We start from the raw sequence: 27,425 nt of genomic DNA, 5'->3' as shown, positions 1-27,425 counted from the left end.
CATTGTTCTCTTTCACTCAACAAGGAAGTGCAAAATCCAAGCCTTAAATACCATTCCCAATAGTATTTCCAATACTATGTGGGATTGAGCATTACCAATCCTATTGTGAAGATTGTTGCTTGAAGAGTTGAATAACGTTCATTGCCACAAGCGTTGCATGATTGGTTCTGGTGGAGGTTCTGTCGGGTTTGTATTCTTATACTTGAAGAAATGATGATAACCTATGCTACTTAAATTAAGCACATGATATCTACGTATATTACTCTTAAGAATGTAAGTTGCTATATATGCAAGCAAAGTCATCAAAATAAAGGACTACTTTTACTTGTTTCAAAACATTGTTAAAAGTAAAAAATTAGAAAAAGTGGGGTAATGCTCAATCTCACATAGTATTGAAAACACTATTGGGAATGGTTTTTAAGGCTTGGATTTTGCACTTCTTTGTTGAGTGAAAGAGAACAAGGGGGACTCTCGCGCACCGCCGCCGCCACCGTCTGGTCTCGTCTCGGGTCGTGGTCGTAGTCGTGGTAATACGTGTCTTCGACACGTCCGCGCGGATACTATCTTTTTAGAGAAAATTCTTAAGAAACAAAATCTTTTTTTTTAACTATCGCAACGAATTTGGAAAATCGCAACGACAACTGTAGACTATCGCAAATCCAAAAAAAATTGGAAAAATCGTATATTATCTCGGATTTTTGGTCCCTATAATTTTACTTTTTTAAATATATTTTTAAAATATGTTTTAACAAAATCTGATGTGGCAAGATAACTTTCGAAGGCACGCCCCCAACATTTTTCTTGGAAAGTGCATTTAGGGGATGTGTTTTTGGTAAGATTGATAAAATTTGGGAAACAATAACTAATAGGTAATGTTATAATATTTTAGTGATTTTTGGGTAAAAACGCCGAATTCAGCATACTATTTTGTCAACGAAAAGATAATTAAAATCTGAATTTGGAAGATAGCTGCAGAGGATGCTTCCTTTCGTAATTGGAGCAGTTCATTATCTTAGCTGTCACCGGGAAATATATAATCAAAAGCATCGACTTGGGATGAAGTGTGCAGTTTCCAGGAATGTCATGAACTCGAAACCATATCTATGTCGAACGCGGTGATTGATTCTCGATTTAATTTGCAATATCGAAGAAGCCGGTGTTTAAAACGGTCCGCATAAACCACGTGCAGTCACACAAACCGAAGTTGTCAGTAGGATGAATGGATGAGGCAGCATTCATATGCTTTCCCGGAAAATGCAGGAACAAAGAAGAAAATACAGAATATACCCATTTTGAACTACTTGAGAAACATAGAAGAAAATATGTATTTCTCCGAAGCGAAAATCATATATGAGTATGCGTCCAAAACATTATGTATCGGTTCAGTTCCGTAAGCTTAGCATAGGATAGAAGCATCAGCTTAAGCTTTCTCATACTAAAGAATCTCCATTGATGACAGTAAAATTTCCCTTAGAAAAGCTATAGTAAGGGAGCTATTGCTAATAAAAACCAAGGAATCTGTGATGGTAAGATCGGAACTGAAGGTGAAGTAAATGATCAGACTTTGGAAATTTTCATACCCTTAAAACGGATGCACATCAGCATCCTTCTCAGAATACGCTCACCCTGACATAGTTAGATGTGGGATGACTGCATTGGCAAGATATAGGAAGTCTCACAGATTTGAAGAATCCCAGCTTGCATATACAGCTCCGATGATTTTATCATGCAGTATTGGTCCAGAGCAAGCAATAATCCCCCGGTCAAGACCTTTTAAGTACAGTCCCCAACGGAAGTCCAACGGGCTACCTCCTGCATCAGTTACAACCCCACCAGCTTCTTCTACGATAACAACACCGGCAGCATGGTCCCATATCTTTTCTTTGTACCCGGATCTTGCAAACTTTATAAAAACCTCAGCGTCACCCCGAGCTATTGCTGCATATTTTACCATGCTATGGACTCGCATAGGTTGGTTTCTGCCATTAGAATGAATGAAAACATGTATTAGAATCAAACAAGATGGCCTCGCAGACACTGTATAATTTCTAACCAGTATACTTGTTTATTCTTCTCAAACATTAACAGGTAGAAATGAACTAGGAGTGAAAATAAAAGTAACACACTTGACACCTATGCTGTTCGCAAGCCCCGCCGTAAACAAGTGGTTTGAATTTGCCTTTTCCACAGGTTCGCAAAAAGTTGCCAGTGATGGATCATCAACGGCAGAAGCCTTTACCAATGTAGCAGAATTTGGCCATTCAAATTTTGTATCCCCGTGGATCAATGGTTGCATCAATGCCCGACCACTTCCTCTCCTTGCATACATCACACATCCTTTTTGCCAAATATCAGAAGATGGCGAAGCCTTTGGCATAGTTTGATTGCGCTGATGATTATAATTCAAGAGCTCCTTTTTCATAGGGTAATTGGGGCAACCAAGAACTCCGAGAACTAGCTTCCCGTCCTCGATCAAAGCTAGAGCTACAGCATACTGGTCACCACGTATAAAACCCAATGTCCCGTCAACGGGGTCCAGAACCCAATGTCTTCCAGTTGGGCCCCCTGTTGAGTTGCATCTACTGATAGCCTCAAGGATTTGTGAAGTCCCGAGAGCTTTCTTTGGCAGCTGGAGACCATATTTTGGTGCTTCGGCTAAGCATTCGTTCACAGTGTTGACAACAGCTTCAAGTAAACTTGCTGCATCAGACTTTGAGAGTGTTTGGACATCTTCTTCAGCAACTATGGATACACTCTGCCCTTCCAAGAACTCGGAAAGCAGCCAACTAACAGTTGCTTGGACACTCCAGTCTGTTAAGATTGAGATGATAAAAAAATCAATGAAAAATCAAAGTTTCACAAACACCATGCAAATAATTAACACAAGTACATAAACAGTAGACATTGAGTAAAAAAGGACTGTAACAGACAAGTATATACTACATAAGTACGATGATCAGTTATGAAACCATTTACTGTAAACTGCATTTCAAGTACAAGACCCTCTCCGCACAAAGCTTTTTCCTTCCCGAACGTAGAGGGAGAAAGTTTGATTCATGAAAGAAAAGGGAAAATAAAGAATCGAGGTGGAAAGCCAAATGATTTGTGAGGCAACTCCATTGTATTACCTTTAATCACTCAATCAATTAAACCTCCAGCAGTACTAGTGCACGTCTAAGCAATGGATTACAATCATGTTCAAGCACCGACGCCTGCATTTCTGCATACTAGCACACGACAAACATGATTTGCAATCAACATAATCTACAACTGAACTCTAACGAATTTACTAATCAGTTTCGTAATCCCTTTGAATTGGAAAACATACACCCTAGCTTCCCCGACATATAAAACAAACAAACGACTGCTATTTTCATATTAACCGTGTTTAATTTCATAGGACCAGCTATGTACTTTTGCAATTATCAAGAGGGTTATGGAGTTCCTTTCCATTATTCACTAATGTCAGTGAATCCGGACAAACCGCGGTCGAAATATAACCGAAGGCCCTGGTTTCCGAACCAAACTGATCATCTCAGAAATTAAAACTGAACAGCCAATAACAATCTTTACCTCATTCCCTAAGTTTGCACTATCAAATCCATTCAGCAGTATGGGAACAAAGTTCTCAACATTTTCCTTTTCAACAATGTATTTCCTTAGACAAAAATTACAGAAAGGAAGAACCAAAATGACAATACTCGAACAACCTAATGAAAATTTTCCAATCACTCGAACAATAATAAAAGTTCCAAATTTTCTCTTAATTTTTCTTGCAAATTCATACCCCTCAATCCCCAATTGAAAAAACAAAACAAACCCACTGTCAAGAGCCTCATTCAAATCAAACCCACAAAAGAAAATGCAAAGATAAATACCACCCAATTGAAGAAACCAAATGCCCCCAAACACTATAATTTGATGCAATAAAAAAGGTACCTGCAATAGTAACAGGAGAATCATCATCCTTAGCCAAAATATGTCGAGAAGCAGCAGAAACCAAGCTTTGTTGCACTTTCTGACATAAAGAGCAAGCCATATGCACAATTCTAACAGCCAAATCCAACTCTTTGCCGTACTTGTCATTCTCCTCCGTCATGCTGGAAACAATCTTTCTCAACAGCAAACAAAAAGAACAAAGAACCTTCCAAAAGGGGAAAAAACTTTGGGAATTCTGCAGAGAGACTCGGGGTATATTTGGTTGTCACTGTTTTTGACTTGTGCTTCAATGCAAAGGCATCAATGGCTTCGGCTTTAAAGTTCGTAACTTTAAATTTAAACCAGTGAAGCCCTTCTGAAGACAAAAAAAAAAATAGTGATTCTATTTCCTCTTTTTTTTAAATGATTTTCGGGGAAAAGTTTCCATTTTGAGCAACCTTTTCTTGCCACGTCAGGATTTGAATGAATAAAGACCGTCGATGTCATGGGATATGATGGAAGGTGTAAAGCTTCGGGGTAAAGCGACTTTTAGTCCCTGACTCTAGAACACCTTTCAGATTAGTCCTGTAGATTTTCTGTCTGCTTTAGTCTTGAACTTGGATTTTCATCCATTTTTAATCATTTTGAAGAAATTGTACTTTCCTATTTCAGTGTCATATCATTATAAAGTTTGAAAATAATAAAAATTATCAAAATTAAAAATATCAAGTTTAAAGGTTAAAAATTATTGTATTAGTAATAATAACGATAAATCATAATTGTATAGTAAAATAGTCTGTTAAATATTTGGTTCACTTACTATTCTTTTATTATTTCGTAAAACATTTCATTCGATAGAGATAATGATCTTTTATGAATATTATTGTATTCTTTTAAAGTTGAATCATCATTTTCAATGAAAGATTTTTTTTTCTTTGCATGTTTAAATTTAATATTTTTATTTTTGTATGAGTATTTAAGCCCATTAATTATATAAAAGATTAAGGAGTGAAACTAATTTTTTTTAAAACAATAATGAAATATTGAGGACCAATCTTATTGTTATACCAAAAATAATTTGATTTATTTTCCTCAATAATCTGATGGCTGCTTAATATTGACTTCATCTTCCATTTTTGTATCAAATCCTGACTTTGCCCCCTCAATGTGAAAAGAAAGAAAGCACGAAAGAAGAAATATTTGAAAAAAAGGATCTTGTTCCTCCATTTTTACCATTTAATCAAACCTCCCAACTGTTTCCTTCAAGTGAATCATCTTATTGTCAATGGCAGCTGCACACTTGGTTGAATTAAATGGATGTGTCCAATGGTTGTCAATGTTACATACAGAGATGGACGGAGGGGTACGGTAGTACCTCTAAAAAGTTTAAATTTTCTTACGTTTTAAATTTTTTCTTCATATTTTCTATTGGTTAACTAATTTCGTACCTCCTCAAATTTTATAACTTCGCACCCCCTACAATTTTTAATATAACTTCTTAAGTTTACATCCTCCAACATAAATTCTTGCGTTCGTCCATGGTCCATGGTCCCTGGTTTAATATAGTTGTCATTTAATGAAACATTTGGTCTGTATAAATCTCATATCCTCTTGAAGTTTGGATTTGACAATGGTTGAGGTTTCTTTCTTTTTTCTTTGTGTGGCTTGACAATGGCGTGCTTTTGTTTCCTGGTGGACCGGAAGAGGGAACTGACGAGAAACAAACCGGTTGCCGGGACGCGCTGCCGGGGCGGACGAGGAGCAAGCGTCGGGGACGTGAAAACGATTACCCGATTTTGTTATGTTCCATTTTAGTGTAGATCTTGGAATGCTATAATTTGCACATTTTGTGAAGCTGTTCTCAATATATACACATTATTTGATACACCAGCATTAATATTTTTCAGTTCAATAAACTGAAGTAAAAAAAATTAACCGTAAATCCGTAATTAATTAGCCTTGTAATTATTGTTGATGGTCATCAGGTTAGGTAATGATTTAGTGTATTTTGAAGTAGATGGTGGGTTGATTGATTGATCGACCGCGATTCATCTCTTTTAATGGGATGGAGGGCCATACTCAAACAGTAGAGAATGGAGATAAGGTCCGAGAGAGAAGAGAAAGAAAAATCCCATCAACTCTTAGCAGTCGTAAGAAAGACCAAAATGATAATATGCTAAATTTAACAACAATTATTTATTACAAATAAAGTATAAGTTGAGATCTATACGCAACTTGCAGAGTATTATCTATTTTAACTCTTAAATCTCTCTCACTTGCTCATCATATTAAAGGTTTGGGTAAATAATCAATATGGCAATGACGGCTGGGGTAACAGATCTGGGTAGGAGGTTGTTCTACAAAATTAAAACCCCATGTTATACATAATTAAAATCGTCCACACACATATATGGATATTAACACTAGAAGTATTACATGTGTTGATGTTACTTACTATTGTATTCTTGAGCCATGCTGAAATTGGAGACAAAGAGGATGAAATCGAGGAGAATGCATAATATCACAAATAAAGAGTGTTAAAATGTGTAATTAGGCTAAAATCCAATTATAATTTAACTTTTCAAATGTGCCCTGATTGATTATATAAGGAGTGTTAAAATGTGTGTAAAGCAAATTTAGGGTAATGGACATAAATGGTCTATCTATTATAAGACGTTATTTTGTTGACTTTCCAGACTATTCCAAGTTACAAAATAGTCCCTCCATTATAAGATGTTGCTTTCTTAAGTTCTCTAACTATTAAAAGTTACAAAATGGTCACATGCCTATTTATATGTTCCAAGCTTGTCTTTTTTGTTAAAGAAAATGAAAGTCGTCTAAGTTAGATGTTAATATAATGACTGAGATATGATAAAATCATTTTTTAATGATGTATATTGGCAACGTTGTTGGTTTAAAAGCATAGGCTTGACGATATAATGTTTAAAACACTTGATCGACGTCATAATGCAAAAAAGACTCGATCCAAAAAAACAACTCAAATAATACTAGGACAAGATTTTATCATATACCAGTGAACAGGTTAATGTCCAGCTCAAACAGACTCCAATTTTTCAAAAGAAAATGACGAGTCTGTAACATATGATTAGTCATGTGACTATTTTGTAACTTTTAATAGTCAGAGACTCAACAAAGCATCGCCTTATAGTTATAGAACCATTTGTAACTTTCAATAGTCAGGAACTCAACAAAGCAATACCCTATAATTAGCGGACCATTTGTGTACTTTACCCATATATATGTATTAGTCGCATGTTCTATTCTCATGTAATGTTTTAAGTTGTTCTAGTTAAAGGTTATTATTTTGTATCCGTATAAAAAAAAACTCATAAAATAATATTAGGGTAAACCACTTGAATAATTACTCAACTTTCATGATGCTAATGTTCTGGTCATCCGAAATAAAATGTACGTAAACTATTTAAACATTGATTGAATTATAAAAAGGAAATGAATTTATTAAAGAAGAAGCAGTGTTTGTTTTAGATACATGGGAGAGTAGTTAAGTCTTAAAGAAGCCACGGACGAAAGCTCTTAACTGTAACTTGTAAGGCATTAACGTTTGAAATCTCTCAGTTCCCCATGACATTCAAGGTTTAGGTAAAGATCGATGGCAAGGAGGGGGGTGCCTACAGTACTGGACAGGAGGTTGCAATTCTGCAAAATTAACACAAACAACTCAACTTATTTTCTATTGCTTATGTATAAAACTAATGAGAAACTACTACAAAAGTGCTGAAGTTACTTACTCTCCAATTGTCGAGCCATGCTGGAGACGAAGAGGGTGGAAGCGAGGAGAATGCATAATAATATCACAAATAAAGATTTCATTTTGAATAATATTATCACTAATCACTTTGTAGGCCAATGTTTCGAGTAAAATGAAAACCATACTACTTTTCGAAGGTAATTGACAGAGGGAGGAGTGAAGAAATTTCCATGGAAGACAATGAATTCATGACCCAATTGTTAAAAGTCAAATAAAATTAGGCACCAAATTAGGGACCGAAGGGTGCATAGTCAAACTCAAAAATTAGGCACCTAATTTTTGTTGAAATTGAGTAATGGTAAAATTTTAATTTTAGTCATTGTACTTTAGGGTATTTACAAGATTAGTCCTTAAGCTTCAACTATAAATACCCTAACCCATTTAGCTTCAAAATCATCCCAAATCATTCTAGCTTTCTCCCAATACTAGAGAATTTAGAGAGTTTTCTTGAGAGTTGTTTTCTCTCTTTTATCAAGAGAGAATTGTCATTGTTTTCTCCTTGTTAGATCGAGAGAGATTGTAATTCTTATATTCTCATAGTGAAATTCTTCTACTGTTGCCCGTGGTTTTTACTCTATATTATTTAGGGATTTTCCACGTAAAATTTGTGTCTTCTCATTTTTATTTTCTCAAATTATCAATTGCAATTTTGCTTTATTCGATAGTCGTATTCCTCAACAATTGGTATCCGAGCCATATTTGAATGTGTAATATATGCTTATTGTTTTTGTGGTTGCTACCAAAAGGTGGATCCTCCAACATAAGAAAGTAAAAAGGTATTACTCATTCTTTGAAGGTTCCAGAGAACTATTCACGATAGTGAAATAGTGGGAGCTATCCGTAATAGAAGCTATGGCAATGAAATTTGATATTGAAAAGTTCAATGGGAGAAATTTCTCATTGTGGAAATTAAAGATGAAGGCCATCCTGAGGAAAGACGGTTGCCTAGCAGCTATCAGTGAAAGACCGGTGGATTTCATAGATGACAGCAAATGGAACGAGATGGATGAGAATGCTATGGCAAACTTTCATCTAGCATTAGCAGATGAAGTATTGTCAAGCATCGAGGAGAAGAAGACAACTAAGGAGATATGAGATCATCTCACCAAACTGTACGAGGCCACATCGTTGCACAATAAAATTTTCCTTAAGAGGAAATTATACACTCTCCGTATGTCAGAATCTACTTCAGTGACGGAACACTTAAACACACTAAACACTTTATTTTCTCATCTTGCATCCTTAAGGTGTAAAATAGGAGAACAAGAACGTGTTGAACTTCTACTTCAAAGTCTACTGAATTCGTATTATCAACTCATCATCAACTTGACAAACGGTAATGTCACCAGTTTAGTATTCGATGACGTTGCAGCTGTTGTTCTACAAGAAAAAAATCGGTGAAAGAACAAGGAAGACAAACAAGTAAATATGCAACAAGCAGAAGCGTTGACAACGATGATAGGAAGATCAACATAACGTGGCCAAAACAACAGTCACAAACATGGTAGATCGAAGTCGAGAAGCAAGAAGAATTTAAAGTGCTACAACTGTGGAAAGAAGGGTCACTTGAAGAAGGATTGTTGGAGTCTAAATAAAAACACTAATCCACAAGGCAATACCGCAAACACTTCAGATGATGGAGATGCTCTATGCTGTGAAGCGTCAACCACCGTGGAAGGTAGAAAAAGATTTGCAGATATATGACTCATTGATTCAGGAGCAACATATCACATGACCTCAAGAAGAGAATGGTTCCATCATTATGAACCTGTCTCAGGAGGATCTGTGTATAGTTGCAATGATCATGCCTTAGAGATCGTTGGTGTGGGAACCATCAAATTAAAGATGTATGATGGAACAATTAAAGTTGTTCGAGATGTGAAGCACGTGAAAGGCCTGAAGAAAAATTTATTATCCTACGGATTGTTGGATAATAATTCAAGCAAGGTTGAAAAAATGAAAAAGAATCATGAAGGTGTTCCGTGGAGCGTTTGTGGTGATGAAAGGCGAAAAGATAACAGCAAACTTGTACATGCTGAAGAGAAAGACTTTGCTAGAAGCAGAAGCCTCTGTTGCCTCGTGTAGTTCAGATTCTACAATGCTATGGCATCAGAAACTTGGACACATGTCAGAACAAGGAATGAAAGTCCTTGTGGAGCAAAAGCTACTTTCAGGCTTAACAAATGTATCACTTACTTTGTGTGAGCATTGCATAACAAGTAAGGAGCACCGGTTGAAATTCAACACGTCAAATTCTAGAGGAAAAATGTTCTAGAATTGGTTCATTCTGACATATGACAAGCACCAGTTACATCCCTAGGCGGAGCAAAATACCTTGTCTCATTTATTGATGACTACTCCAGGAGATGTTGGGTGTACCCTATTAAGAAGAAGTCAGATGTGTTTTCAACTTTCAAAAACTTAAAAGCACGGGTGGAACTTGATTCTGGAAATAAGATCAAGTGTTTCAAAACAGATAATGGAGGATAATACACAAGTGAAGAATTTGATGACTTTTGCAGGAAATAATGCATCAAAAGACAGTTCACAGTGGTGAACACTCCTCAACAAAATGGAGTGGCAGAGCGGATGAACAAAACCTTCTTAGAAAGAACAAGAGCAATATTGAGGGATGCAGGCCTAGAAAAATCATTCTGGGCAGAAGCAGACAATATCGCATGTTATTTGGTGAATCGAACTCCATCAACTGTAATAGAGCTGAAGACACTAATGGAGATGTGGACTGGTAAACCAACTGATTATTCAAACCTCTATGTATTTGGAAGTATTGTGTACGTGATGTACAACTCCCAAGAAATTTCGAAGTTGGATCCAAAATCCAGGAAATGCAAATTCTTGGGGTATGTTGATGGAGTAAAGGGGTATCGCTTGTGGGATCCCACTTCCCGTAAAGTGATCATTAGCAAGGATGTTATCTTTGTAGAAGATAAACTATAAAGAAAAGAAGAAGATGATAGCACTGAAAAGTCAGAGACTACATAGATACATGTGGAAAATGAGGTTGAACAAGGAGATTCTTCTGAAGCAGAACCATCACATGATGAACAAGAATCAGAGAGTTCTGAAGCTCCAACAACTCGTCAACCTGATCGTGTGAGAAGACGTCCCAATTGGCACTCAAATTATGTTATAGAAGGAAATATTGCATACTGCCTTTTAACAGAGAACAGTGAGCCATCAACATACCAGGAGGCAATAAACAGCTCAGATGTTTCACTGTGGATGATGGCGATGCAAGAAGAAATTGAATCCCTTCATAAAAATAATACATGAGACCTTGTGCCACTACCACAAGGAATGAAGCCAATTGGTAACAAACGGGTCTTCAGTCTTCAAAATCAATCGAAATGGTGACGATCAAGTGGAGAGGTATCGTGGAAGACTGGTGGTCAAAGGATATGCTCAAAAAGAAGGTATTTATTTCAATAAAAAAAAATTCTCCTGTGGTTCGACTAACAACAGTTCGAGTAGTCTTGACAATGTGTGCCACATTGAACTTACATCTAGAGCAGCTAGATGTTAAAAAACTTTTCTTCATGGAAATCTTGAAGAAGAGATTTATATGCTCCATCCTGAAGGTTTTGAAGAAGACGAAAAGAAGAACTTGGTTTGCAATTTGAACAAATCTCTGTACGATTTAAAGCAGGCACCGAGGTGTTGGTATAAGAGATTTGATTCCTTCATTATGTGCCTTGGATACAACAAACTTAATGCAGACCCTTGTGCTTATTTCAAGAGGTTTGGTGATAACGATTTTTTTATATTGCTGTTGTATGTGGAATGACATGTTGGTTGCAGGACCCAACAAAGATCATATTGAAGAATTAAAGGCACAACTGGCTAGTGAATTTGAAATGAAGGACTTGGGATCAGCAAACAAGATTCTAGGGATGCAAATTTACCGAGACAGAAGTAATATGAAGATTTGACTTTCACAAAAGAATTACTTGAAAAAGATATTGTCACGATTCAACATGCAAGATTGTAAGCCAATTTTTACCTCTCTTCCTATTAACTTCAAATTATCCTCCAGTATGAGTCCTAGCAGTGAATAAGAGAGGATGGAGATGTCTCGAGTACCGTATACATCAGCAGTGGGAAGTTTAATGTTCACTATGATATGCACAAGACCAGATATTGCACAAGCAGTGGGAGTGGTTAGTCGGTACATGGCGAATCCAGACAAAGAGCATTGGAATAAAGTAAAGATGGTTTTGAGATACATCAAAAGGACCTCAAATGTTGCATTATGTTACGGAAGATCAAATTTACTTATCAATGGGTATGTTGATTCTGACTATGCAGGGGATTTGGATAAAAGCAAATCTACTACATGATATGTGTTCAAAGTTGCTGGTGGAGCTATAAGCTGGGTTTCAAAATTGCAGTCAGTTGTGGCTACATCCACAAAAGAAGCAAAATATTTAGCAGCTACACAAGCCAGTAAAGAAGCAATTTGGTTGAAGATGCTATTGGAGGAGCTTGGGCACAATCAAGAGTATGTCTCTCTGTTTTGTGACAGTCAAAGCGCATTGCATCTAGCAAGGAATCCAACATTTCATTCAAGAACAAAACACATACGAGTTCAGTACCACTTCATTCGTGAAAAGGTGGAAGAAGGGACAGTAGATATGCAGAAGATCCATACCAAAGACAACATAACATATTTCATGACGAAGGCGATCAATGCTGATAAATTTACCTGGTGTCGATCCTCTTGTGGCCTGTCAGAAACGCAAGCAACATGAAAGTACAAGGTAGAAAGAATGTTGTAAAGATATGATTATTCCAATCAAATCTTCAAGTGGGAGATTGTTAAAAGTTAAATAAAATTAGGCACCGAATGGTGCATAGTTAAAGTAAAAATATTAGGCACCTAATTTTTGTTGAAATTGAGTAATGGTAAAATATCAATTTTAGTCATTGTACTTTAGGGTATTTACAAGATTAGTCCTTAAGCTTCAACTATAAATACCCTAACCCATTTAGCTTCAAAACAATCCCAAATCATTCTAGCTTTCTCATAATACTAGAGAATTTAGAGAGTTTTCTTGAGAGTTGTTTTCTCCCTTTTATCAAGAGAGAATTGTCATTGTTTTCTCCTTGTTAGATCGAGAAAGATTATAATTCCTATTTTCTCATAGTGAAATTCTTCTACCGTTGCCCGTGGTTTTTACCCTATATTATTTAGGGGTTTTCCACGTAAAATTTGTGTATTCTTTATCTTCATTTTATTTTCTCAAATTATCAGTTACGATTTTGCTCTATTCGATAGTCGTATTCCACAACACCAATTTTGTACAAGAAGATGACAAAGTAAACCCAACTGCGGTCGCTTTGGTTTATTCTCTCACTTGGAAAAACTTAGAATCAATTGAGAGAAGAAAATTCAAAATATAATTTCACAAGATTTTAGTAAAGAAACAAAATGAACACCACAGTAATTTTAATTATAATTATAATTTCAAAGAAATGATATTTTAATCATTTATCAACTAATTTGATGTATTTATAGTCTCATATTATTTGACGAAACTTATCTATACCCAAACTGTTATATGAATTAACGGAAGACGCATATGATTCACGCTAAAACAGATTTTAAATTTTATCATGATCGTGATGAGCGTGAACCGGAACAAATTCAACTTGTAAAAAATACGAATTTAGTCTCTATCTTTATCAATATTTAAAATATTAAAATATATATAAAAAAGGAGAACAAATTAAACAAGCTAATAAACGAGTTGATAAATGAGTTTGTTCGTGAACATAAACGAACCGAACATACCTCTATTTGTAAAATTTGATTAAACTCGTTTATATTAAACGAAGGTTATATGAACTGTTCACGAATAATTCATCGAACATTCTATTCATTTGCATCATAATAATATTAGGTAAACCACCTAAATTATTTTCTAGCTTTTAAGACATTAACATTTTAGTAGAAATTTATTATTTTGGCCACCCAAGATAGTTAATTCTTGAACTTAATCCCTTCTCCCAAGATAATGTCTAGATTTTTAATTTTCAATATTATCAATACAAACTTCATTTTCAGTTTTCCAAACACTTAATTGGTTTAGAAATTTGTAGGTTTTAAATCCTCAATTTTCAATATTAAAATATCAAGGTTGAATTTTGTGTGGATTTTCCGTGTTCAGTTGTTGAATTTTTGGGTGTGGAAATTTCTGTGTTCAATCTTCCAAACCGTGTTTAGAATTCTGATAACAAGTCCACCATGTCGAAATTTGGTTTCAATTTTATTTGGAATCGAATCATTTTTTATTTTTATATAATTTTAATTTATAGTTCGAAAATTTAAAAAGTTGACATATGTTTAAATTTTCTAAAGTGTCATCGATAAAAAAATAGGTTAAGCAGCTTGAATATTAATATATATATATATATATATATATTTCCACGTAATTCTTTACTTTTCTCGTGATGAAAATGTTATTTTTTTATCATATATCATAATCTTAAAACATTATATCCTTCATAAATTAAGTACGAATAAAATGATACTAATAATTAAAAGGATGATCATTATCTGTAGAGGTGTTAAGTTCGAGCACTGACTATTATAGAATATTTAAGTCTTAAATTTTAAAAATTCATTATCAAATAATTGAGAGTTTTTTCTTTTGAGTCGATAGCTTGGGGTAGTCGTTCTTAGTTTAAATGTAGGGTTGTAAGTGATAGGTCTATAAATTTTTTTAAAGTAGGCACGCTTATATTTATAATATAATTTTTTTTTGCAATTGAATACTTTATAATTTTAAGGTTAGCACAATAAAAATTTAAGATAAACATAATCAATAAAATGAATAATTAAATGAAAAAATTTGAAAATTTATAAAAAGATTTTATATTTTAGAAAATTCCTGGGTGGGCAGTTACCCACTTTTCAGGCCATATACATCCACCACTTAAATGTTTTTCCAAGCATCAAAGTCAAAGAATGTCATTTTAGAAACTTGTAAAGTCAACTCCTTGCAAATCCACATAATTGGGATAAGTGCATACTCTTATTTAGAAAAAAAATGAAATTTAATTTAAAAAGTTAAGGGAAAATAAAAAAACAAAATTTTTACATATCTATTATTTTTACGAAAAAGAATATTAAATTTTCTGATCATATTTTTTAATTTCTGGATTTACGATGACAGTCGATAATACCATACAATTATAGATGAAAAATTATTTGATGGATTGAGTTAAAAAAAAATCAATAATTAGTGCTGCAATGCATGGGTCCACTCTAGTGTGTATAAAGAATGAGTTATCTAGATATCAAACTGGTGCCTTCCTTGGTGGCTTGACTCAACCACCCAAAATCAAATGGGGAACACTTTTTTCATCTTAACTCTTCTTATCATCTTCTTCCATTTTTCTCTGCCTTCTTTCTCCATGAACTTAACCACCATTCTTACAGACCAGTCGGCCCTTCTCGCATTCAAAGACCATGTTATCCACGATCCTCAAAATGTGTTGGCAACCAATTGGTCATCTTCTTCCCCTGTCTGCAATTGGTTTGGTGTCATCTGCGGATCCAACCACCGCAGAGTCACAGCTCTAAACCTTACTGGGTTGGGACTTGTAGGCACCCTCCCACCCCACTTAGGAAATCTATCATTCCTTTCTCTTATTTCCATCACAGAAAACAGTTTTCATGGAAGATTACCAGTCCAGTTATCAAATCTGCACCGGCTGAAACATATAGACTTCGGCAACAACAGCTTCAGTGGAGAAATCCCATCGTGGTTAGGATCATTAACTGAGCTTCGGGTGTTGCGTCTGTACTATAACAACTTCAATGGTGTTATCCCATTCTCTTTAGGCTATTTGTCAAAGGTAGAGGAGTTGAGCTTGTATGGGAACCAGCTTTCGGGTTCAATACCATCCTCCATCTTCAATATATCTTCGGTGCAAATTATTGATCTAGGGACTAATATGTTCACCGGTTCCTTACCCTTTGTTCCAATCGATTTGCCTTGGCTTGAACTCCTCAATTTCAACTTCAATAATCTCACTGGCCATTTTCCAGACGATATGTTCGATCGTCTTCCGAATTTGAAAGAATTTTCGTCGAGTGTTAACAGGCTTTCTGGTAGAATTCCAAGCAGTTTATTCAAGTGCAGAAAGTTACAATTACTGTCCTTGTCAACTAACCAATTGGAGGGGAGTCTACCAGTTGAAATTGGGAATTTAAACATGCTTCAATTCTTCTTTATTGGTGATAACAACTTTCAAGGTAATGTACACTCATACTTCATATTACTTTTTGGTCATCTAATGTTAAAAATACACAAAACCGTTGACGCATCAATTTTTTTCATTTTTTAATGATGATATGGCATTACATTATTATGACACATCAATATTACTATTTATTTTTAACGGTGGGTGGCTAAAACGAAACAAGAACATAGCGTTAGGTATGATTTTGAAAAAAAAAATAGTTGAGTGACTAAAAAGAAATTATAAGAATAGGCTGGTGACTAAATAGGTAGTTTAGCCTAATTATTAAAAGAATTAAAAGAAATTAGATTTGTTTATTACATGAATGAACATATATAGTTAGAAAATTTTAATTATAAATGAAAAATAGACTAATATAATAAAAAGTGAGATACTTTAAATACAAAATCAAAGAAAAATAATAAAAAAAAGGTTTGTAATTTGATTTGCGATTGTTTTTTTTTAATTTCAGGTGGAATTCTAGAAAAGATTGTGAATCTGACTCTTCTCAAAATGATCGATTGTTCTCGTAACAACTTCACAGGTATAAATGGGTAAAAAATACTTTCCATTTTTTCTCTTAATTTATATTTTTTTAATACATATATACAGGTAAAATTCTAATTCTACGATGTTCGAGGAGCACTGCTGAACATCATTAATTTAATTTATAAACTTTAAAATTTTAAAGGACTCAATGTGTGATTATAAATAAGTTAAAAATTTAAAGTTAAATTATTTAAAATAAAATATTAATTACATTATTTTCCATAATTTTTAAATAATTTTTAAAGGTAAATTATATTTTTTATTGTTAAAAAAATTATGAAAAATAATGTAATATTAATATTTTATTTTAAATAATTTACCTTTAAATTTTAACTAATTTATAATTATACGTTGAGTCTTTTAGAATTTTAAATTTTTATAAATTAAATTAATGGTGCTCAACGATACTCATCGTTAATGATGCTTAGAGGTGCTCATCGAGCACGACAAACCCATCCTATATATATAGACTAAACTTTTATTCGTGTTTTGATAAATTCATAATCATAACAGATAGTATAGTTCTTTTATTCTAAATTCTATCTATTTGTAGTTATGTATTTGTTTGATAAAATTTATGTCAGGTACAATACCAGAGCAGATTGGCAACCTAAAGAATCTGGAATTTTTTAGTGCGGGAGATAATAATTTTTGTTGGTCAAATTCCTCCCGTTATATTTAATATGTCGACTCTGTCTACCATTTCTTTTGAAAGTAATCAGCTCTCGGGCAGTCTTCCATCAAACACGGGGCTTTGGCTTCCCAACCTGGAGGAGTTATATCTTGCAAATAATCGACTCGTTGGTCCATTCCCAATGTCCATTTCCAATGCCTCTCAGCTTACTACTCTCGACATCTCTCATAATTTCTTTTCAGGGTCCATCCCCGACACTCTTGGCAATCTGAGAAATTTGAAGAGACTCAACTTGGATGTTAATAATCTCACTTCTTCAAGATTGAGCTTTCTTTATTCTTTGACAAATTGTAGAGGCTTGGAAGTCTTGGACTTCAGCGACAACGTATTGATCAGTGGTGAACTTCCAGGTTTGGTCGGAAATCTCTCGGATTCTCTTCAGAGATTCTCTGCTTCAAAGTGCAACATCAGCGGCAGCATCCCGAGTGGATTTGGCAACTTGAGTCACTTGATAGACATAAAGTTTGGTGACAATAAATTGACAGGGGTGATTCCTACTACCATCGGAGGATTAAAAGAGCTGCAAAGTCTTTCTCTTGGGGACAATCAGTTAGAAGGACCGATCCCCTCTGAGTTATGTCAGCTAAACAAGTTGGGATTCTTGGTTTTGTCGAACAACAAAATGTCTGGACCGATACCTGCTTGCTTGGGTAATCTCATTTCTTTGAGGCAACTACTCCTTGGCTCTAATATGTTTTCTTCTTCAATACCTTCAACCTTGACAGGGCTTACTACTATCCTGATCCTGAACTTGTCTTCAAATTCTCTCACCGGTCCTCTTCCAATTGATATTGGAAACTGGAAAGTTGTGAATATCATGGATTTGTCGAACAATCAGTTCTCGAGTGATATCCCTATTGGAGTGGCAGAACTCGATGACCTCTCTTATTTTTCCTTATCCAATAATAGAATCACAGGTTCTATTCCTGATTCATTTGGTGACTTGCGGGGCTTGGAATCCTTGGATTTGTCGAGAAATATTCTATCCGGAGAAATTCCCAAGTCCTTGGAGAAACTCCGTTTTCTCAAATATTTCAATGTCTCTTTCAATAGACTTCAAGGAGAAATTCCTGGTGGAGGAACGTTCAGAAACTACTCGATCGAATCATTTAAGGGGAATGGAGCATTGTGTGGTGCAGCCCGATTTCATGTTCCAAGCTGCATAACTACACCTCTTAGAAATAACAAGGCAAGACGTAAGCTCATAAGATATGTAGCTGTAGCACTGCCGATAGCCTCTACAATTTTGGTGGTGGCTCTAATTGTCATTGTCTTCCGAACTAGGAAGAAGAAAGAAACATTGGAAACTCAAGAAGACTTCCTACCTTTAGGAATGTGGAGACGATTTTTATATCGAGAGCTTCATCAAGCTACTAATGGATTCAATGATAGCAGATTGCTTGGTAGTGGGAGCTATGGTTCAGTATATAAAGGGACTCTCCCAGATGGAATGACATTTGCTGTAAAAGTCTTCAAGTTAGAGCTAAAAGGAGCCTCCAAGAGCTATGACGTTGAATGTGAAGTTCTTCACAACATCCGTCACCGGAATTTAACCAAAATCATCGGTCAGTGCTCTACTAATCATGATTTCAAAGCCTTGGTACTTGAGTTTATGCCTAATGGGAGCCTTGATAAATGGTTGTATTCCAACAATCATTTTCTGGATATCCAACAAAAGCTGAACATACTGATAGATGTTGCATCTGCTCTGGAATATCTTCATCATGGTCTTAAAACACCAGTGGTTCATAGCGATTTAAAGCCCAGCAATGTTCTATTAGATGAAGATATGGTTGCACACTTGAGTGATTTCGGAATCGCAAAACTCTTATGTGAAAAGGATTCAATGATCCAAACCGTGACCCTTGCAACCTTTGGATATATGGCACCAGGTGAGGCCTCTTCTTTTCTTTAGATAATTTATAACATATCTTTTATTGAATACTGATAATTTTTTTTATAAACGCATATACAGAGTATGGATCAGAAGGAATTGTTTCAATAAAAGGTGATGTGTATAGTTTTGGTATTCTTATGATGGAAATGATCATGAGAAAGAAGCCAACGGATGAAATGTTTTCCGAAGAAATGAGCTTGAGGAGTTTCGTGAAAGAGACGTTACCATATATGCTGAACCAAGTTGGAGACACAAATTCTGTAAGCATTACGAGGAGGAAACATTTATCAGCCAACAATTCTGCATTTTTGATTTTGCAAGTAGCCTTAGAATGTTCAGTAGAGATACCAGATGAAAGGCTTGATATGCAAGAAGTTGTCAGAAAGCTAGAAGAGATCAAAGTCAAGTTATTGACAGATATGGAATGAGTTGATGATCAGTCATTTGTTATTTTAACTACAAAATACAAGTACCATATGTTAGTCATTTTTAGGGTCTTTCTTGTTTTGAAGCAATGTATTTGATAAGTATTTTATGGTCATACTAATATCCAATCTAATATTCACCTCATGTATTTTCTGCAACATTTGTTTAATATAAAAAACTACAGGCATATTTCTCCATCTAACCTTGTAATCTTTTCATGTAAGACTAGAGAAACACTTCTAAAGAATCAGTTTCCAAAATGACATTCTCATATTTACTGTTTTCTGCTAGAATCACCCCCTGTTCAGCTGCTTTAATCTCATCCATTAGAATCCATTGAATGGTCTCGATAGTAAAATGAAATATTGTTCTCCTTAGAAGTCCTAGATTCGAGCAACTGCTTTTGTAGGGTCTCTGCGCTATCAATAGGCTAAGAAAAACTCTAAACGGATACCAAACTGACGAATGTTGTTTTTCACGTCAAAATAAATTCATTCTTCTCAAAAAATAAGGAAATTAAATATAGTATAGGAGAAGTAAGGGTCGATCCTACAAAGACTAAAGAGAAATTCTTTGTTCTTGACTTTGGACCTTGGCGTGTATTGGAGTTGAAAGAAATGAAATGGGGGAATTGTGTAGTTGGAGAATAAAATAAGTAAAAAGTAAAGAATTGTAAAGAAAAATTAAGAGGAAAATAGGTTTAAAGAAAGTGTAGAAAAATAGAACATGGAACCTTAATTGGAAAAACCAGCTTTGGGCGTTAGCTCTGACTCAACTTCTTCGAATCATCGAACAAGATTTACTCTTAGGGATTCACGTCGGTTACTTTTTCTACAAGGACAAATCCTTGCGACTAGCTTTGTATATCGAATACCCCAAGCGTAATTCTTTGATCTCGGCGTTGGAAATTGATCTAGGTAACAACAGTGTTGTAGACCAAAATCTTTTAAGTGCATAAAAATTGGCATTGATGGTTCTTTCAATTAAAACCGTTTCTGACCTCAATCTCATCTTTAGAAACAACTTGCTAATTGTGTTCCCAGGAAGTCAAATGTGCTATCAATTAGCCGATCTTTCCTACCACATGTTTAGTCGCAACAATATTCCGACCATCGCCTATCTTTGGTTTTAGAAATTGTTTTGATTTGAAATAAGTGCAGAGAAGTGAGAAATGTATCCGAAGTTACTTTAGTGCTATTCAATACTCATGTTACAATTGAATCATCGTTTTTGCCCTCGACTTAGAAGAAAATTATCTAAGCATGACAAGAGTCATACTTAGCTTCTTCTTTTCTTTCTTTTCTTTTTCTTTTTTGAAAATGAGAACATAAAAGAAATGAACAAAGTAAAGCTAAAGAAATTTTTTAAAAATAAACAAGAAAAACAAAGAACAAGAGAATAAATATTTTCGATAATTCTGAAGAAAAAAAATGATGAAATAGACTTACTTTAAGAGGGTATTTATAGCCTTTAAAACCCTAAATTATACTAAAAATTAAAAAAGATAAATCCTAAAAATATTTTGAATAAGAGTGACATAAATTAAGTATAGAATTTACCTCTTCCTTAGCAATGAACGTCTAATTACCTGATCCAAGCATTGCTTCCACAAATAAGGATCGTCCCAAACATAAAATATGGAATTTTGCTTTAACCTTTTAATTTCAGACTTATGTAAATCTAGAGGCAATTTACCTGTGGCCAGATAATTTACCATGTCCACATACCAAGGAATTGATTTTTACGCCAACATCAGATGCTCCTCTGGGAATTCTTCTCGAAGTGATGGACCGGTTAAGGAAAGCATAATGTGGCTCAAATGATCTGCAACAAGGTTCTCGCATCCTTTCTTGTCCTTTATTTCTAAATTGAACTCTTGAAAAGAAGGATCCATCAGATAAGTCTTGGTTTCGCCTATTTTTTACTCATCAGGTACATTAAAGTTGCATGATTAGAAAAACAACCACTTTAGTTCCTAATAAATAAGATCTAAACTTATCTAAAGCAAAAACAATAGAAAGTAATTCTTTTTCATTGGAGTAATTTTTTTGAGCTGAATCTAAAGTCTGTGAAGCGTAGACGGTAACATATGGTTCTTTTCGGATTCTTTGATCAAGAACGGCTCCAATACTTGTATCCAATGTGTCACACATAAGCTCGAAATCGTAATTCCAATTTAGAGCTTTAACGATTGGTGTCGTGATCAATTTCTCTTTAAGCATATCAAATGACTTTATCTTTTTGTAGTAAATCACACATTGGCTGCGCAAACTTTGAAAAATCCTTAATAAATCTCTGGTAAAAACCTGCGTTGGCCAAGAAAGGATCGAACCTCCCTCACAGTTGTAGGGTAAGGTAATGAACGTATAACATCTGGTTTTTCTTTATCAACGACAATACCATGAGATAAAACAATATGGCCTAGAATTAATTCCTTATCAACCATAAAATGACATTTTTTATAGTTCAAGCAATATTAAATTCTAGGCATCTCTGAAGCACTTTAGTTAAATTATCATGACACTCATTAAAAGCATTACCTTATACCGTGAAGTCATCCATGAAGACTTTGATGCCCTCTTCTACATAGTCGGAAAAGATGCTCAGCATACATCTCTGGAAGGTAGCCGGTGCATTAAAAAGACCAAAAGGCATCCGACGATATGCAAAAGTGTCAAATGGAAAAGTAAAAGTAGTTTTTCTTAATCTCCAGACGCCACTGGGATTTGGAAAAACATGAAAAACCATAAAGACAATAGTAATGAGTTTTCTCATCTAATCTCTCAATCATTTGATCTATAAAGGGAAGATTGAAATGATCTTTTCTAGTGAGAGAGTTCAACTTCCTATAATCAATGCAAACTCGCCATCAGTTTTGAACTCTTGTTGGTACTAAGTCCCTTTCTTGATTTTCAATTATTGTAACTCTCGTTTTCTTGGGAACTACATATTGGATTTACCCAATTACTATCTGAAATTGGATAGATTATGTCGGCATCAAGAAGTTTCTGAATGTCTTCTTTTATTACTTCCATCATTGGTGGATTTAATCGATGTTGCCTTCTCGTGATGGATTTGCTCATTCTTCAATTTTTTATTTTGTATATTCAGGTCGAGGGACTAAGCCCTTTGATGTTTCCAATTGTCCATCCTATGGCTTCCTTATGCATGCAACACCTTCACTAATGCCTTTTCTTCAACTTCAGATAACTTGTTTGAGATGATTACGGGTAAAGTCTCATTTTCACCTAAAAAGGCATATTTCAAATGCTCCGGTAATTTTTTTATATCTAACTCAGGTGCCTGCAAAATAGAAAGGTAACATTTTAGTATTAGACAAAAGTAAAATCAAATTAGAATTAATCGAAATTTTTTAAACTCCATTTCTTCGTCTCTGCAGCAAAGTTCAAAATCCCTACAAATATTATAAGAAAAATTAGCCTCAATAAACTCATCAATTAAAGGATCAACAATATCGAAAAAATTAATTCTTTCAACTCGATCTAGGTATTTCATAGCCTTATAAACATCGAATTTGAAGACCTCACCATCAAACTCCATAGTCAATATACCGCTTTTTACATCGATTTTTGTATGCGCGGTGCTTAGGAAGGGTCGGCCCAATAGTACTTCAGAACAAGTATTTGTCCCGTCATTTTCCATATCAATTACATAAAAGTCATTAGGAATAATAATAATATAGACCCTTCCTAAAATGTTTTCGAGCACTCATTTCGGGTAGATGACAGAGAGGTCTGCCAACTGTATAGTCACTCTTATTTTTTCAAAGGCTCGTTAGTAATCATTTTATAAATAGAAAGAAACATAATGTTAATAGAGGCTCCTAAATCACACATTGCACGTTTAATTGGGAAATAACCTATTTTTACAAGGTATGACGAACATACCTTGATCCTTCATCTTTGGCGGCAGCTTCCGTTTCCAGACCACAAAAACATGCTCTCATATTCACCTTCTCTTGACCAATCAATCTCATATTTGTGGTACAAAGTTCTTTAAAAAATAGGGCATACCTCAAAACTTGTCGAATAAATTTGAGGAGAGGTATGTTAACTTGTACTTTCTGAAATATTTCTATAATTTCTTTCTCCTCGGCTCTTTTATCACGGCTCAACAATCTTGATACGAAGGGTGGTGCATTTTCATGGGGAGAATGAGAAAAAGGAGGAAGAGCATTTTTTAGAAGAAAAAGAAGAAGACAAAGGTGAAGAAGTCATACCTTGATCGTTGGCTTGTGGCGTGTCTTTCTTTTCTTTGGAATTTACGACCTCCTCTTCTGGGACTTCTGGATTGATAATTGTTTCGCTTCGGAGTGTAATAGCACTAACATTCTCTCTCGGGTTTGACTCCGTTTGAGAAGGTAGTCTTCCCTACGACTCAAGTCTGCCCATATTTTGAGCTAATTGGCTCACTTGTTTATCCAGCTCTTGCAGATGCACTTCAGTTTTCCCTTGGAATTTTTTCTGAAGGCAATGAATTCTTCATGTGAAATTACCAACTTCTCCACCATCGCATCCAATTATTTCTTTTTGCATTTATGGTTGTGGAAGTGGCCACGATTGATAATTCAACTTCAATTTTTGTGCGTAATTGAAGTTTAAATTCTCTCACCGGTCCTCTTCCAATTGATATTGGAAACTGGAAAGTTGTGAATATCATGGATTTGTCGAACAATCAGTTCTCGAGTGATATCCCTATTGGAGTGGCAGAACTCGATGACCTCTCTTATTTTTCCTTATCCAATAATAGAATCACAGGTTCTATTCCTGATTCATTTGGTGACTTGCGGGGCTTGGAATCCTTGGATTTGTCGAGAAATATTCTATCCGGAGAAATTCCCAGGTCCTTGGAGAAACTCCGTTTTCTCAAATATTTCAATGTCTCTTTCAATAGACTTCAAGGAGAAATTCCTGGTGGAGGAACGTTCAGAAACTACTCGATCGAATCATTTAAGGGGAATGGAGCATTGTGTGGTGCAGCCCGATTTCATGTTCCAAGCTGCATAACTACACCTCTTAGAAATAACAAGGCAAGACGTAAGCTCATAAGATATGTAGCTGTAGCACTGCCGATTGCCTCTACAATTTTGGTGGTGGCTCTAATTGTCATTGTCTTCCGAACTAGGAAGAAGAAAGAAACATTGGAAACTCAAGAAGACTTCCTACCTTTAGGAATGTGGAGACGATTTTTATATCGAGAGCTTCATCAAGCTACTAATGGATTCAATGATAGCAGATTGCTTGGTAGTGGGAGCTATGGTTCAGTATATAAAGGGACTCTCCCAGATGGAATGACATTTGCTGTAAAAGTCTTCAAGTTAGAGCTAAAAGGAGCCTCCAAGAGCTATGACGTTGAATGTGAAGTTCTTCACAACATCCGTCACCGGAATTTAACCAAAATCATCGGTCAGTGCTCTACTAATCATGATTTCAAAGCCTTGGTACTTGAGTTTATGCCTAATGGGAGCCTTGATAAATGGTTGTATTCCAACAATCATTTTCTGGATATCCAACAAAAGCTGAACATACTGATAGATGTTGCATCTGCTCTGGAATATCTTCATCATGGTCTTAAAACACCAGTGGTTCATAGCGATTTAAAGCCCAGCAATGTTCTATTAGATGAAGATATGGTTGCACATTTGAGTGATTTCGGAATCGCAAAACTCTTATGTGAAAAGGTTTCAATGATCCAAACCGTGACCCTTGCAACCTTTGGATATATGGCACCAGGTGAGGCCTCTTCTTTTCTTTAGATAATTTATAACATATCTTTTATTGAATACTGATAATTTTTTTTATAAACGCATATACAGAGTATGGATCAGAAGGAATTGTTTCAATAAAAGGTGATGTGTATAGTTTTGGTATTCTTATGATGGAAATGATCATGAGAAAGAAGCCAACGGATGAAATGTTTTCCGAAGAAATGAGCTTGAGGAGTTTCGTGAAAGAGACGTTACAATATATGCTGAACCAAGTTGGAGACAAATTCTGTAAGCTTTTCGAGGAGGAAATATTTATCAGCCAACAATTGTGCATTTTTGATTTTGCAAGTAGCCTTAGAATGTTCAGTAGAGATACCAGATGAAAGGCTTGGTATGCAAGAAGTTGTCAGAAAGCTAGAAGAGATCAAAGTCAAGTTATTGACAGATATGGAATGAGTTTGATGAGAAGGCATTTGTTATTTTAACTACAAAATACAAGTACCATATGTTAGTCATTTTTAGGGTCTTTCTTGTTTTGAATGTATTTGATAAGTATTTTATGGTCATACTAATATCCAATCTAACATAGTCAAAGAAATAGAGACACTATTTGGTTCACCACCACGCATTGAACAGCTCTTCTCTGGCCGATCCACTCTTTGCTAAGTTTGTCGCCATTTCATTTTTGGAACGAGGAGCATGGTTGAAACCAACATGTTTAATCCTAGAAATTGCTTGGTCTTTTTCCACGAATAAGCCCCATCACTTCCATAGTCAATGTAATGCGCTCTCGATCCAATTTAACACTATTATTGAATCAGTCAACAAAACCAAATAGCCTCTTCCACTCCACCCCCTGCTATGTCAAGAGAAGAACTAAATTGATCTAAGATTGTATGAAAGCTAGCTTCGATGACTGAACTTTTTCAGAATAGTCTGAAAGAGATGATTATAAGATTATATTTATTTAGAATTATTTTTAATTATCGATAACGTACAGACTGTATAATTAATAGTTTGAATCTAAAAACTTTGAAAAGAACAATTTATAGAGAGAGAAATAGCATAAAAAACACAGACAATACATATCTTAGGGAATCTCCATATACTTCATTACAGTTTCACCAATATGGCTTTGTTTTCCCACAGCATTCAAGATCGAGACGGAATAGGATGGCAGCCTGGGCTACACCTGGGACAGTGGCAAACAGGAGGTTGAGGGCTCTGACCTAGTCGACGAGCATAGATGTTTTCTGCAAAATTGAAAGCCCAATCAATATATCCGATTACAATAGAAAAGATCTATATTAATTGGAAATTACAATAAAAGCGTTGACGTTCCTTACCCTTCTCGATCGATTCCCGAGCCATAGTGAAAGTGGAGATAAAGAGAGCGGAAGCGAGGAGAATGCATAGTATCGCAAATAATGCTTTCATTTTTTATATATTTTCTATTCACTTGCTCCGTTGGGTTAAGCATCCCCTCCCTCTCCACTGCTATTAATAGGCCAATGTTTCTGATAAGGTTGGAATCAAAATAAGTGTTTATTTTTTAAATAAGTGTTTAAATTATTTTTTTATTTATCTTGTGATGCAGGGGATCCAAGACATATGATGTTGAGCTGTCAGATTACACCTTAATGGCGCTGAGATACCATGAGTTGGCAGATCAACGCAAAGGCGAGAATTGATTGTAATATGTTCCTCGTTAGGGCCGTTTTGTGTGTGTTTCAGTCTTTTGGCCATAACTTTGGCTACGAGTATCAGAATCGCGCATAAGATCTCAATCCGGAAAGTTCTTTTCGACGTGCACGATGTCCACATCGAGCTACGCTCCATATGGCCTTTTTTCGACCTCATATTTTGCTGTTTTCCCTCCGAATCAATAGATTTAGATATTTTTTACTATTTATGGTAATATTTCGATTGTCAATTAGGAAGTCACTTTAAATCTAATTTCGGCCGGATTTTTTGCAGATTGCTTATTTTATTTTGAATTTCAATTTATAGTGATTTTCGGGATTTTGCTATTTTTGGTAAAATTCCGATAAACAAGATTTTTTTTGCTATAACAGTCCGGCTTGTGAACTGATTTTGGTATTGATTAATTTTATGATATTTTATTAAACCTTAGAGACTTTTTTCTCTGATTTTT

The 27,425-nt window shown here is 35.1% G+C and overlaps 2 protein-coding genes, 1 long non-coding RNA gene and 1 pseudogene across 3 annotated transcripts; 2 read left to right on the top strand and 2 right to left on the bottom strand.

Moving 5' to 3' along the window:
• Positions 1–1,305: 1,305 nt before the first annotated feature.
• On the bottom strand, positions 1,306–4,268 carry LOC120164989 (PAP-specific phosphatase HAL2-like). The gene is made up of 3 exons (XM_039174601.1): positions 3,940–4,268; positions 2,127–2,811; positions 1,306–1,979 (listed from the first exon to the last, which is right to left on the bottom strand). Exons 1-3 carry the CDS (start codon positions 4,097–4,099, stop codon positions 1,676–1,678), a joined length of 1,149 nt encoding a protein of 382 aa, XP_039030532.1. The 5' UTR covers positions 4,100–4,268; the 3' UTR covers positions 1,306–1,675.
• Positions 4,269–5,589: 1,321 nt separating this feature from the next.
• Positions 5,590–5,838, top strand: LOC120165003 (annotated as a pseudogene).
• Positions 5,839–15,076: 9,238 nt separating this feature from the next.
• On the top strand, positions 15,077–25,266 carry LOC120165001 (receptor kinase-like protein Xa21). The gene is made up of 6 exons (XM_039174608.1): positions 15,077–15,989; positions 16,449–16,520; positions 17,159–19,111; positions 19,195–19,522; positions 24,160–24,617; positions 25,100–25,266. Exons 1-6 carry the CDS (start codon positions 15,077–15,079, stop codon positions 25,135–25,137), a joined length of 3,762 nt encoding a protein of 1,253 aa, XP_039030539.1. The 3' UTR covers positions 25,138–25,266.
• Positions 25,267–26,222: 956 nt separating this feature from the next.
• On the bottom strand, positions 26,223–26,782 carry LOC120164987. The gene is made up of 2 exons (XR_005519770.1): positions 26,617–26,782; positions 26,223–26,523 (listed from the first exon to the last, which is right to left on the bottom strand). It is a non-coding gene; the product is annotated as an uncharacterized LOC120164987 (long non-coding RNA).
• Positions 26,783–27,425: the final 643 nt, after the last annotated feature.

This window comes from Hibiscus syriacus, unplaced genomic scaffold (genome assembly GCF_006381635.1).
Source record: "Hibiscus syriacus cultivar Baekdansim isolate YM2019G1 unplaced genomic scaffold, ASM638163v2 tig00111565_pilon, whole genome shotgun sequence".
Lineage (NCBI taxonomy): Eukaryota > Viridiplantae > Streptophyta > Magnoliopsida > Malvales > Malvaceae > Hibiscus > Hibiscus syriacus.
The sequence above is the reverse complement of the archived record's forward strand: the minus strand, read 5'-3'. Positions and strand labels throughout refer to the sequence as shown.